The sequence below is a fragment of the Myotis lucifugus genome, unplaced genomic scaffold (genome assembly GCF_000147115.1).
Source record: "Myotis lucifugus unplaced genomic scaffold, Myoluc2.0 scaffold_239, whole genome shotgun sequence".
Classification (NCBI taxonomy): Eukaryota; Metazoa; Chordata; class Mammalia; order Chiroptera; family Vespertilionidae; genus Myotis; species Myotis lucifugus.
The window spans coordinates 822,688-836,704 of record NW_005871287.1 but is presented as its reverse complement, the minus strand read 5'-3'; the positions used below and the strand labels follow the sequence as shown (position 1 = coordinate 836,704).

General features: G+C 39.2%; 1 protein-coding gene across 4 annotated transcripts in view; it reads left to right on the top strand.

Moving 5' to 3' along the window:
- The window catches only part of EP300 (E1A binding protein p300), a 70,128-nt gene that overhangs the window by 44,713 nt on the left and 11,398 nt on the right, over positions 1-14,017 (top strand). For 2 of the 4 annotated variants that reach the window (XM_023762272.1, XM_023762271.1), the window contains 12 exons: positions 562-741; positions 977-1,121; positions 3,096-3,214; positions 4,894-5,133; positions 5,551-5,639; positions 7,163-7,273; positions 9,044-9,100; positions 9,657-9,734; positions 11,689-11,756; positions 12,821-12,971; positions 13,111-13,257; positions 13,857-13,970. In XM_023762272.1, coding sequence (XP_023618040.1) covers positions 562-741; positions 977-1,121; positions 3,096-3,214; positions 4,894-5,133; positions 5,551-5,639; positions 7,163-7,273; positions 9,044-9,100; positions 9,657-9,734; positions 11,689-11,756; positions 12,821-12,971; positions 13,111-13,257; positions 13,857-13,970 — 1,499 coding nt within the window. The remainder of the gene's footprint in view (positions 1-561; positions 742-976; positions 1,122-3,095; positions 3,215-4,893; positions 5,134-5,550; positions 5,640-7,162; positions 7,274-9,043; positions 9,101-9,656; positions 9,735-11,688; positions 11,757-12,820; positions 12,972-13,110; positions 13,258-13,856; positions 13,971-14,017) is intronic. The other 2 variants (XM_006098534.3, XM_023762273.1) reach the window with 2 other exon arrangements.

Sequence of the window (14,017 nt, the reverse complement as noted above, 5' to 3'; positions counted from 1 at the left end):
CCTTTTTTCTTTTCTTTCCATTTCTCTATAAATGTGAGCTCCTCTAGGCAGTCACCTCTGAAACCTTCACCCCTCACACACAGAATGAGAATCAAAAGTCAGTTGATGGCTCTTTTATGTGCAACCGGTCAACCAGTATTTTTAAGTCCTAAATCTCCTGTTCTAAAGCATAATTTACGCTGGCCAGAGTGACTTGGTTGAGCGTCATCCCATGTACCAAAGGGTTGCTGGTGCAACTCCCAGTCAGGACACATACTTGGGTTATGGTTTTGATCCCCAGCTAGGGAACGTACGCAAGGCACCCAACCCATGTTTCTCTCTCACATTGATGTTTCTCTTTCTCCCCTCCTCTCTCTAAGCATATCCTCGAGTGAGGGTTTAAAATAAAATAAAGCATGCTTTATTACAAGGGGATGAAATAGGCAGTAAGTGAAAGCTCTATAAAAGGATGTAATGATACCAGCCTAGAAATAGGGGGTTAACCATGCCATCCTATTGTGTAGCTTAAATTCTGGTTGTATAATTGGCAAATTTTTTGTGTCGTCCCCCCTCTCTGCCCAGCTTTCCCAGCCAGCTGTAAGCATTGAGGGGCAGGTGTCAAACCCTCCATCTACTAGTAGCACAGAAGTGAATTCTCAGGCCATTCCTGAGAAGCAGCCTTCACAGGAAGTGAAAATGGAGGCTAAAATGGAAGTGGATCAGCCAGAACCAGCAGATACTCAGCCAGAGGATATTCCAGAGGTGAGAGTAGGGCAATTACTGTGATTTGGTAAGGAACTCAGTCTAGAAACCCAATTAAACATGTTACAGGAACGTATTCTGATAATTAAATCTCATTTCATTGATTTCCATTTGAAAAAAGGGTCTTGAGATACTCATGGGGGCGGCTGGGGGAGACGACGTAAGTCAGTCAGTGATCTTTACTGCTTCCAGTTGCATGTCTTTGGAATACTAAAATACCTACCTTGCCTTTTAGACTAAAGCAGAAGACTGTAAAGTGGAACCTACAGAAACAGAAGAGAGAGGCACTGAAATAAAAACTGAGACAAAAGAGGAGGAAGACCAGCCAAGTACTTCAGTTACCCAGTCGTCTCCAGCTCCAGGACAGTCAAAGAAGAAGAGTAAGTCTCGGGCTCTGTGTTCCTGAAGGCAGGGACCAACAGAACTTGAGAAAAATGGGATCAGGCTTCTTGGACCTCTGAAATGGACTCCAATGTGATTTCATTAAGCTTGGAGCCCTTGTCCTGGTCTTTTCATTAACTAATGTTGGAAAAGAATTTATTTACTTACTTAATTTATTTATTTTAAGGTATATTTCCTTCCTGGAATTACTGGGTCAGTCATACCCATCATTTCTTCAGGGTTGGGTGGTTAACACCCTGTCAAAATTGTATTTTCCAGAGAGAAATTAAGTAATATTCTTGAAATGCAAAAAATAACAGCAATAATAACATCGTTAACCTACTGTGCACCAGGCATTATGCCACACAACTGCATTGTCTCATTTGATAAGTTTATAAAAACTCTGATGCTGTTGATCCCATTATACAGGCAGGAAAACTGATGCTCAATAAGTAACTTGCCCCAGCTTACTCAGCTGCTAAGTGAACCCAGGTCAGCTATGTAGTCTCTGCTTTGAACTGCCCTGCTGAATATTGATGAATCAAGTAGACAAAGCAGTGCTGCTTAACGCAGTGTTAAACTCAAACATTCCCACAGAAATTAACTAGTGTAGGACTAGAACTTCCTGTAACTCTATTGACCTCTTCAGTGGCACAGAACAGACAGGCCTTATCTCAAGGGAGAGTCTCCTGGCTCCTGTAGAGGATGTTTATAAAAGTGTCCCAAATGTTGGGGTTAAGAAATTATTTTCACTTAAAATTTTCACTTAAAAGTAAGGTTGTATATATTGAGGAGTTGTTTTAATGTGGGCTGCAACAAACCCAGTCTTACTATTCGGATAATCACACAAGTTTGCTCAAAATCTGTTTATTTTGAATACAACCTAGTATGAGAGACAAAAGAAGCCATCTGTTTGTCTGATTTTTCTTTTTATGGCAGCCCCCATAATGAGTTGAAAAATACCTGAAGTGCTAACATATATACCCTCCCGAAGATAAAATTTATTTGTAAATAGTAGAAATAAGGCCTGTGCTCTAAGTGTAATTTTAAAGCTCAAAATTGGACCTTTTATGGCTAGCTTCTTGAATGACAGCTTAAACTGATTCCATTTGGGACACACATGCAACTCTTTCCTGACTTTTGCAAAACACACTTGAACATAATTTGGTAAACTGAGTCCAGTGTTCTGGCAATAACAATTTAGTCTGTTTCCTTAGACTTAAACCCAACATTTGCCATTAAAATTGTAAATATGTCTTCCTCCTAAGTTCTGAAACACAATGGGGGACTATTCTTTGAGTGCTTCTGATACCTTCAGCAATAAGACAATACCAGATCCAATTTCTAGCTTGTTAAATACTGATGTTGTGAATGAGTTCTTTCTATTTTTACTTGATAGCATCCTCCTCCTCCTATATTGTTTTGACAAGTCTCTTCATAAATTTTTGGAAGGTTTGGGATTCTTTTTCTACTTGGTCAAGACCATCTTAACTACCCTGGCCATTGTGGCTCAGTTGGTTGGAGCATCGTCCCATACACTGAAAGGTCATGGGTTCCATTCCAGGTGGGGCACGTACCTAGGTCCCAGGTTCAATTCCCGGTCAGGGCACATATACCTAGGTTGTAGGTTCCTTTCCGGATGGGGCACATACGAGAGGCAACCAACCTGTTTCTCACATTGATGCTTCTGTCTCTCCCTCTCTCTAAAAAATCAATGAATGGGTCCTTGGGTGAGGGAGAAACAAAAAATCTTAACTAAATTTCTGACTGAAAAATTAGCTGAGCCATAAAAGGTGTTTAAGGATTACAAGATATGGTGTTTTGAAGGCGCTACCCACCCTTAGTGATACTTCCATGGGGACAACGTAGGCATTTTTGTATTTTGTGATTCTTGAGATATATTCATAGCTTTGACTTGAACTTTTTCTTTTTTTATGGTTAATTGGTAACTAATTTTAAATGTACTCTTAAAGTTTTCAAACCAGAAGAATTACGCCAGGCACTGATGCCAACATTGGAGGCACTTTACCGACAGGATCCAGAATCCCTCCCCTTTCGTCAACCTGTGGACCCTCAGCTTCTAGGAATCCCTGTAAGTATGTGGTGGCACTTCTGATTTTGTTTTTTAACTTGTTAACAGCTTTATTCAGATATAATTCACATATGGTGTAAGTCATTCATGTAAAGTATATAATTCAATGGTTTTGTGCATTAACAGAATTATGTAACCGTCACCACAGTCAGTTTTGGGTCATTTTTACCAGCCCACCACATAAAAGAAACCCCATGAGCAGTCATTCCCATCTGCTTCACAGCTGCCACTACCAGTATCCCCAGTCAACCATAGTCTGCTTTCTTGATTTGTCCATTCTGGACATTTCACTAAATGGAGTTATATAGTATGTGGTCTTGTAACTGGCTTATTTCACTTAGCATAATGTTTTCAGGGTTCATCCTGTTGTAGCACAAGTCAGTATTTCAGTTCTTTTTATGGCCCAGGAATATTCCTTTGTGTGGCTATACCATATTTTCTTCACCAGTTTATTTTTTGTTAGACATTTGAGTTGTTTACACATTTTTTTACTGTTGACACTGGTGCTGCTGGGAATATCCGCATCAAATTTTTTTGTGGTGGATGTTTGTTTTTTTGTTGTTTTTTTAAAATATATATATTTTTATTGATTTTTTTACAGAGAGGAAGAGAGAGAGACAGAGTGTCAGAAACATCGATGAGAGAGAAACACCGATCAGCTGCCTCCTGCACACCCCCTACTAGGGATGCACCCGCAACCAAGGTACATGCCCTTGACCGGAATCAAACCCGGGACCCCTCAGTCCGCAGGCCGAAGCTCTATCCACCGAGCCAAACCAATCAAGGCAGTGTGGTGGATGTTCTTATTTCTCTTGGCTATATACTTAGTGGGATTCCTGAGTCATATAGTTTGTTTATCACTGGAGTAGCAATATTCTTTTTATGGAAAAGATAGACCCAAATTAGCATCATCAGCTTTTATTTTAGCTTTTATTTTTTTAAACTGGAAGACCTTAAAGGCCTATTTCAATCGGCTGCTATCTTAAGTTCTCCAGAGGATTTTTGTGGAGTTCTTTTGTTTTTTACTTTATTTCAGAGAGAGGGAGGGAGAGAGAAAAATAGAAAAAACATCAATGAGATTGCCTCCTGCATGCCCCTACTGGGAATCGAACTGTGACTCCTGGTTCATGGGTGGACACTCAACTTCTAAGCCACATCGGCCAGGCAACTTCATCTGCTTTTAAAGTTGCCTTTACACCAGTCTGCTAGCAGGTTCCCTTTGAGGATTCTAAGTAGTATTGAATAAAGCAATGGAGTGCTGCGAAGGGTGGAAGTCCGTCGGGAATTCCCTCTCCCACCCCCCACCCGCCTATATTTTTCTGTGGCCTTAGATGGAGCACTGTTGTTGACTTAGTTTCCTTCTAGTACTAAAATTTTAGGGTCTTTAAACTGATTGCACTTATACTATGTGGTAAAGCACCTGCAGTTGTTTCTGTAGACCATAAGCCTGGCATATGGAAAGTCTGTGGTAGCTCTGTTCTCTGCTCTTTCCTTTGACCTGCCTCACATCTCTGTAGACTAATGATTTAAAGGGTGTTGGATCAGTCAACTCTTCTGAAATATAGACAGGTCAAAGACTCAACATTACCTGGAAATTAATGATGATAATAGGAAGATAGGCTATCTACCTTAAATATACTGAGACTTTGAGTAATGTTGCTTGGTGTTATTTGTCCTAGGATTACTTTGATATTGTGAAGATCCCCATGGATCTTTCCACCATCAAGAGGAAGTTAGACACTGGACAGTATCAGGAGCCCTGGCAGTATGTGGATGACATTTGGCTTATGTTCAACAATGCCTGGTTATATAATCGGAAAACATCGCGGGTGTACAAATACTGCTCCAAGCTCTCTGAGGTCTTTGAACAAGAAATTGACCCAGTCATGCAAAGCCTTGGATATTGTTGTGGTAGAAAGGTAAGAATTTTTGCACAGATAATTATTGTGTTGAAAACTTGACTAATTAGAATCCTGAATCATTAGATTATAAATTCATCTGGACTAGGGATTTGATCATAACTTCCTGTGGGTGCACACCACCTGTCATGTACTGGTTTGCCTGTGCATACCAATTCACATTAAGCTCCTCTTGTCCTATTGAGTTCTTTGGTAAGTCATGAGAGGATATGACCACTAAGTCTATTCACAGTGGTGAAATAATACATTAGTAAACTAGAATGGTTTTAGTTCTGTGAACTGTCTTGGAAACAACACATTATGATTAACACAAATGAGAATTATGACTCCACTGACTTGGTTTTTTATTTGCCCATGTAAATATTCTAGCTTGTCCTTCAGGCCTGTGTACTATTTAATGAATGGTTTCTTTTGCAGTTGGAATTCTCTCCACAGACACTCTGTTGCTATGGCAAACAGTTGTGCACAATCCCGCGTGATGCCACGTATTACAGTTACCAGAACAGGTAAGCTTGACCATGTGTGGCCCATGATCCATGTGTGTGCTTGTCTACAGAGTGCATGCACATGGACCAACACACATAAGGTCATGGTTCATGTGTAACTTGCTTGAGAACAACTGTACAGCACAAGTTCTGGTTTTGCAATTTGCCTTTGTAGAAATACACAGTTTTATAGCAGAAAGTAGCCTTGCGTCACTTGTCTGGGCCCTGGCTTATAACAATACTAGTGTCCCAGTGCACGGATTTGTGCACATTGAAAAGAAACTGATTAGAAGAAATATTTTAATATTGCTATTTGCCCTTTCTCTGTGATGTTTCCTTTTGGGCAGTAATTACAAAAATTTACTCACTGTTATCTTAACCATGATTCGTCTCCTGTTTTCAGTATGGGTTTGGGAGTGTTTACTGTGGGCTCGGAGACAGTAAAGAGCAAGGCTGGTGACTAATACTCTTCTATAATAAAACCAAGCCCATGGTGGTGTTTTTTCTGAACTTGTGTGCTACAGATGCAGTCCTAGCTTTGAAAGAGTCACTTAAACTTTTTGTTTTGTTTTATTTACAAAAAGTTAGGTGCACTCCCTTAGTGCTGTGTAGTCATTCGTGTCCATAGTGTTTTACTGATTAAAACCTGGAAAAAGTGGGTCTCAAGTTGTTTTAAGCACCTTATGTTCAAAAAATCAAATAACAACCAGCATGAAACTTCTCATGCTACAGTCTTAACATTCATACCATTTTTGTATTTTTAACATCAATTTACACTGTTTGTAATCTTTGTACCAAGGAATCTACACACACCACTGCCTTCCTTTTGTCTTTTTAACTATATCAGTTGATGGTTACAATCCGTATTTAACTGCTTGTGCAAACTTTTCATTGAAACGTGTGGGCTTTTTTTTAATGTGGCTTCCTTGGGATCAAAAAGAAAATTTTTTCCAACCCACAGTTGTTTTTGGATTAGTTGTTCCCTGGTACTGTATCCATAATGGATTTTTTTTTTTTTTTAAGAAGTGGGGAGAAGTGTGTGAAAATGATGTTTAGGTAACAGGATGGCAATTATTCTCTCCCCAGTATATTCTCCTTCCTTCTTCTGATTAATTTGTATCAATTAGCATTAATTATTAAAGTGAAGGGTGTAGGTCTGTGTAAGTGAAACTTTATTTGCTACTTGTGATCCCATTTGAGATATTTAATGCTAATCTGTGCTTTGCCTTGGCTTTCTGCTTTGTGTTGTCTTGTCTTGCATTTAATGTTGTTTTGTTATCCTGCAATCCCTCATTTCTTCGTTTGTTTTGTTTTTTGTTTTTTTTTTTCCTCCCTCATGCTTGTCGTTGTCTGCATTTGGCTTTGATTGCAAAAAAAAACAAACAAACCAAAAACAAAACCCATACTGTGGGGCCCATAAATCTGCATCATTGAATGTCCTTGTCGCCGTTGATGACCTGCTCTCTGCTCCCGTCCCCCTCCTTGGCCTGCTGTGATTGGTGGCTTCGTTGCTTGGCTTGGGCTGTGTTGTGTGAACGGAACAGTTCACCCCAGTATGGCCTTCTTGCCGACAGGTATCATTTCTGTGAGAAGTGTTTCAATGAAATCCAAGGGGAGAGCGTTTCTTTGGGGGATGACCCTTCCCAGCCTCAAACGTAAGTACCTGCTGCTTTTCAAAAGTGCCATCGTTCTTGTTTGTTTTCAGGTGATTATGCTCAGGCTTCTGAGTAGTCTTGGATTATGCTGTCCAATATGGTAGCCATTAGCCACAGATGGCTACTTAAATACAAACTAACTAAAAGTAAATAAAATGTAAAGTTGTTTCTCACTTGCACTCGCTACTTATTAAATGCTTAATAGACATCTGTGGTTAGTGGCCACCATATTGGTTAGCACAGATAAAGTTTCTATCGGTTCTGTTAGTGCTGATAGAGGGACTACATTAGTTCTGGGTGGTCATTTTAGATGTATTTCTTCTATAAGGAAACACTCAGCTTCTTTCCTAAATGTTGAAAGTGTGTAGTGCCAGGGAACTTCATTATTAACAGTTTTGAATTTGAGGGGAATTGAACAAAATCTTACAGCCGTCTCATCTTAGATAATAATACAGAAATCACTATAATTGTGAATAGCATTAAACAACCTTAGGGCTTTGTTAGAGTGACTTAGAGACTTCGTTGGGCTTTTTGAGATCTTACAAGTTCTTTTTTGGTAAATGAAGCATGTCCCAAACTGCCTCATTGTACTTGTTTTTTTGTTTTTTGTTAATCCTCACCTCGGTATATTTTTTCCATTGCTTTTTAGAGAGAGGAAGGGAGGGATAGAGGGAGGACGAGGGGGAACATCAGTGTGAAAAAGACATATCGATTGCTTGCCTCCCACACACACCCTGACTTTGGCCAGGGCTCAGAGTACTTCTAATCTCTGAGATTTAGACAAACATTGTATTTCAAATTTGGACTGTTGTAGGAAGAAAGAACTGTTTTGTATACTTTTAATATTCTTCAGCTTCTTTTCTGGTTTAACCCATAATAAACAAAAGCTGCTCCGAGCACTTTAAAAAATTATGGAATTGTGTTATGTTACTAGTAAAACAGGGCTTCTTTGAAAAACTGATTAATTTTTCCAAATTGGGCTTTTTGAAGTTGCACTTTAACTTTAATCACCATTGAAGTACAATTTAGTACAGTCAGGCTTTGATCTGGGGAGTAGGTACTAGGTCCCTTGAGCCTTATGGAGATTTTCTGACCTTTGGCTAAACCAGGGAAGTCAGGACTCTAGCTAGGTTTCCCTGATGCAGGAAAGGAAGGCAGCCTTACTATTGGCCCTGTGGAGTGTCTTACCACATGTTCTCACAGTGCATCTGTGGCTTTGAAGAGTGAAGAGACCTCCTGCTGATGCTGCAGGAATGCTGTGGACCTGAAAGTCTGCGTTACTAGCAAGGTCCACTTGTGCTGCTGGTCTTCAGAGTAGCAAGGCCTCGAGCCATGTAGAGATGTATTGCTAGACTGTAACTAGTAGGAAACCATTTAAAGGTGGAAGTGCCCTCATTTTTGTGAAGAATCACCACAGTAGGCAGAGTTGGGCCCCCTGAAGTTTATCCTGGATGGAGAATGATAAGAGTGTTAGCTTCTGTATTTGTGAGGCTGTCAGTGTGTGTGATGTGTCAGTTCCAGATGGTTGGGAGGCCATGTGAATATTTTTAAATAAATACTATAAGGAATTTTAACCTTTAAGACTAAAATATGTTTTCTTGATATTGAAATTTTCTATTAATATAAAAAGTTATTTGACTAGACTTCCCTGGAAAATGGACTTAAATAATCCACTTATCATATGAGATTTGTTCCTTGGGATAGAACGGTGGTCAGAATACTCACCTTTCTACATCGCTTTTTCTCATTGTGTCCTTCTTCTCTCTTTAGTACAATAAATAAAGAACAGTTTTCCAAGAGAAAAAATGACACACTGGATCCTGAACTGTAAGTAGATTTCCTTGAATAGTCAGTACACTTTGATTTTCCTTTCTTCCCTTCATTTTCTTGGTTTGCATGGCCAGTGAGATGATTCTATATCCTTGGGCTGAATCTACATACATACAACTAACATAGATGGTAGAAATGTAGATGTTTACATTACAGTTAGTATTTGTTTACATTTCACTAAAGCGACTGAATATTGGTGTTGCATAGGCCCAAGGGAAGCACCAAGCTACCTCTGCCCAGGGCCATGTGTTCCATCCCTGTTGTCCTCCACATTTTCAAACAAGCTCACAGACCCTCCTTTGTGGTGAGGCCTTGCAGAGCGCTGGCATGCACCATTGTGGTGGGCATTCCTAGAGCGGCCGGGGTGGTGGCAGACTCATTTGGAAGCTTAAGCAGTAGGGATCATTCACATTTTACTGCCTTTCCAGTCACATTTAAAAATGTCACATTTAATTTCTTTGAAATTTGTTCTACCTGTAATATTAAAGAGCTTTTAAAAACTTCTAAAAACCATTATTTCGAGTCTTTAGATATTTTGGCTTTTTACTTCCAGGTTTGTTGAATGTACCGAATGTGGAAGAAAGATGCATCAGATCTGTGTCCTTCATCATGAGATGATCTGGCCATCTGGGTGAGACACCAGTATTTTATCTAGACTCTTTCTTTATCATGAGTCTTAATGAGTTTTTGTTTTTGCAATTATTATATCTTCAAAGTTACTGTCTCTGAAAATTGTTCTTTGGATTGGGAAAAGCTAATTTAAACCCAGATTTAAAACATTAAATAACCTAGAATCAAAAAAATCATTATCTTGTTTGCATGCAGTTTTTAATCCATATACAATTATTCTACTGTTTTTCATTTTAAACTAGAGGCCCAGTGCACGAAATTCATGCACGCGAGGCGGGGGTGTCCCTCAGCTCGGCCGGGGCCCTCTTGCAGTTCAGGAGCCCTGGGAGCGGGGAGCCCTCAGAGGATGTCCAACTGACGGCTTAGGCCCGCTGGGGAGAGGGCCTAAGCCTGCAGGCAGACATCCTTAGCGCTGCCACGGAGGCAGGAAAGGCTCCCGCCACCACTGCTACAATCGCCAGCCGTGAGCCCAGTTCAGGGCTTCTGGCTGAGCGCACTCCCCCTGTGGGAGCACACTCACCACGAGGGGGCAGCTCCTGCATTGAGTGTCTGCCCCCTGGTGGCCAGTGCACATCATAGCAACTGGTTGTTCTGCCATTTGGTCAATTTGCATATTAGCCTTTTATTGTATAGGATTATTTTGTGATCTTTGGTTACATCAAAAGTAAATGCTTTTTACAGATTTATGAATAGAGGTAACAAGACATCTCTAGCACCTGGAAACTAGCAAGGAGGTGTTAGATGCAATTAAATTTACCAAATTTTGAACGTTTGCTTATACTGCATTAGAAAAATTAGAAGATAAAAATATAAGGGGTGCTAAGGGAACACCTCTTTTTCCCTTTGAGAAAACATTACACTGAATAGTATATTAAATGGTGGCCCTGGTTAGGATTAGACTTAAACATCTTTTGGGAGGTTGGGCAATGTTAATGGCTATAGTAATAAGGTACATAGCTGTTGTTCAGTGAAAGGCAGAGTTGCATAAAGTGACTAGATACACACTTCAGTTAACTAGCTGTTCTTGGGCCACTATCTATACTGTCCTCTGCTCTGCTCTTGGATTATTGATGCTGGTTTGAAGGTCACAGGAAAGAGAAGGCTAACAAGTTTCAGAAAATAACTCAGGAAACTCATAGTAGTTGATATTTATATAGCTTGTCTTTAGATATGAATTTTTAGTGTTCTCCTTAATTACAGAGTGGGTGAGAATAATTAACAGATTGGCAGTGATTCCAGCAACTTCTGATCAGTCAGCTAGCTGATGACCTCTCAGGTTTTTGTAAGAAATTCAGCTCAGGTACACATCCTATGTAACTGCAGGAACAAAAAGAATGTACATTTTGCCCTGGCGTGGTGGCTCAGTTATTGGAATATCGTTCCGTGTATCAGAAGGTCTCCAGTTCAATTTCCCACTCAGGAAATTTACCCGGTTTTGATCCCTGTAGGGGAGGCAACTTCTCTCTTTTTCTCTTTCTCTCCCTCTCCTTTCCTCCCTCTTTCTATAATCAATTTTTTTAATTAAAAAATCTCAGGTGAGGATTTTTTTTTAAATGTAAATTTTAAATCTATTGGTACTTCTGAATGTACTCACTTAAATACCTATCAGAAGCAAACAGACACCAAAATTTTGCCAAAAAAACAAAATTCCTATCTTAATCTGTAATCCTTCATCATTTTCACATGTAAGGCAATTTATATGCCCTTCACATTTCTTCATGTCTTTTATTTTTCAATTAGGTTTTTCCTTTTTTGTGTGTGAATGGTATCCACAAGCTCTTCACATGTTGTTTGTATTAACTTTTTGTTACATATTTAGAAATGTTTCTATTTCTCCCAGGTCATCTTTTGAATTTTAAGTTTATACATACCAGTATATAAGCTAGATTATGTAGCATACATTACTTTAAATGTTTCTCTAAGTTTTGTAAGCAAAGTTTTGGTTTACATTTTAGGTTTGTCTGTGATGGCTGTTTAAAGAAAACTGCACGAACTAGGAAAGAAAATAAGTTTTCTGCTAAAAGTAAGTTTCATTTTTACAGGTACAGCTTGGCAAAACTTCACTAAAGCATAGTTAAGAATAAACTAAAATGAATGCTTTGTTTCAACCTTATTTTAAATATTTAACCAAATTAAAAGTAAAACTTTTCTATACTGTATGTACTTAGAATTGAACTGTAGTGTACTTTTTGATGTGAAATTCGTTAGACCTAAGAAAAACATTTCAGGGATCAGGGTATGTAACATGGAGAATTTGTTTTCTTGTTTCTGCATTTCTCCATATTTGGACCATTTCTTAATGGGGCCAGGTGTGGAAATACTTGGCCAGAATTGCTATCCCATGAGTGGTTCTCTAAGTTTTGTCCATACCATTAGTGGGGGCTGCTTTTAGACCTGTGACTTTTTCAATTGAGGGTTGGGGGGTTAAAAATTTTATACTATTAGTATTAATTTATCTTACAGAATTTGGTTTAGTTTCGTAAGTGCCTTTGCAATTCTTTGCTGACCTACAGGTCACTTTTATTCCTGCAAGGTTTCTCATAATATCCAACATTTTTAAAAATTATTTTTGTAGCACTGTGGCCGTGTGGCTCAGTTGGTGGGCGTCATCCTGTGCAGTGAGGGGTTGCTGGTTTGATTCCCGGTCAGGGCATATGCCTGGGTTTCGGGTTCGGTCCCAGGTGGGGGTGTGTACAGGAGGCAACTGGTCAATGTCTCTCTGTCACATTGATATTTCTTTTTCTTGCTCTAAAATAAACTTTTTTAAAAATTAGTTTTGCAAATTGAGGCAAACTGCATATGGATATTTGGTCTATTTTTTAACTTCTGAAATTATAAAGTTTTCAAAATAAAAGGTTGGGGGAAATAACATTTAAAAAGTATTGACTACCATGTTTGCTTTAACTGCATATGCACTAAATTGGAATGATTCAGACAAGACCAGCAGGGCCCCTGTGCAAGGATGAGTGCACAGTCATGCAGTCTTCCGTGGGGGGAATGCTTTGAGTATTGACTACATTGCTTGCTTTTAACAGTAATGATTTTGCATCTTGGTTACTACTGAACTTTTAACTTCTACATTCCTAGGGTTGCCATCCACTAGGCTTGGCACCTTTTTAGAGAATCGTGTGAATGATTTTCTGAGGAGACAAAATCACCCTGAGTCAGGAGAAGTCACTGTTCGTGTCGTTCATGCTTCTGACAAAACTGTGGAAGTCAAACCAGGCATGAAAGCAAGGTATCTAGTCATTTACTTTTTTCTAGTAATTTACTTTTTTCTTCTCTTGTGGATCCACAATTATTCATCCACAGTTACTATTGATGATTCTAATCTGAATGACATGTTGTGTTTTTTCCCTCCAATCTGAATTGTGTAGGTTTGTGGATAATGGAGAGATGGCAGAATCCTTTCCCTATCGAACCAAAGCCCTCTTTGCCTTTGAAGAGATTGATGGTGTTGACTTGTGCTTCTTTGGCATGCATGTTCAGGAGTATGGCTCGGACTGCCCTCCACCCAATCAGAGGTAAGGTTTACTAGGGTGGAAGTTTGTAGTTAGATGAAAGGCAAAATGGGCAAAAGAACGTGTTTGATGTACTTGCTTCGGAAATGCAAATTCTCAAGTGTAGTATTGAAATGAAACCAAAAACACAAAGTACTGCTCAATACTGCTTTTCTGTGGTCATAGTAATAAGGAAAGCGTTGTGAGTAGCAGCCTGGAATGGGAAACAAACACTACTTTTCAGAAAATGGGCTTAAATCTAGATAGTACCTTGCTGAGAGGTATGTGAATGAGTGTCATGCAGATCAGGTAGCAATATGGCTTAGAGTTTGTTTCCAAAATAGTATAAAGGCCAGAATAAGAATGCTGCCAGAATACATTTGGATCCATAAATATTGATACACTATGTTTCAGGCACTACTGGGTGCTGAGATTATAATAGAGCCTTAGGCTCACTAAGCTCCCCTAAAGGGTTCACAATCTAGTCATTTAAATACCTGACAATAATACCATGTTGACAAGGTGAGCTTTAGAAAACACGAGAGAGAACATGTATTTGTAGCCGCATTGGTAAGAAATCATGTGATGACCTGACTTGGTTTCTTTCTCCCCACTTGTTACAGGAGAGTATACATATCATACCTCGACAGTGTTCACTTTTTCCGCCCGAAATGCTTGAGGACTGCAGTCTATTATGAAATCCTAATTGGATATTTAGAATATGTCAAGAAACTAGGGTAAGCGTATTAATAACAAATGGCATTTTTTAAAAATGGTTTAAATT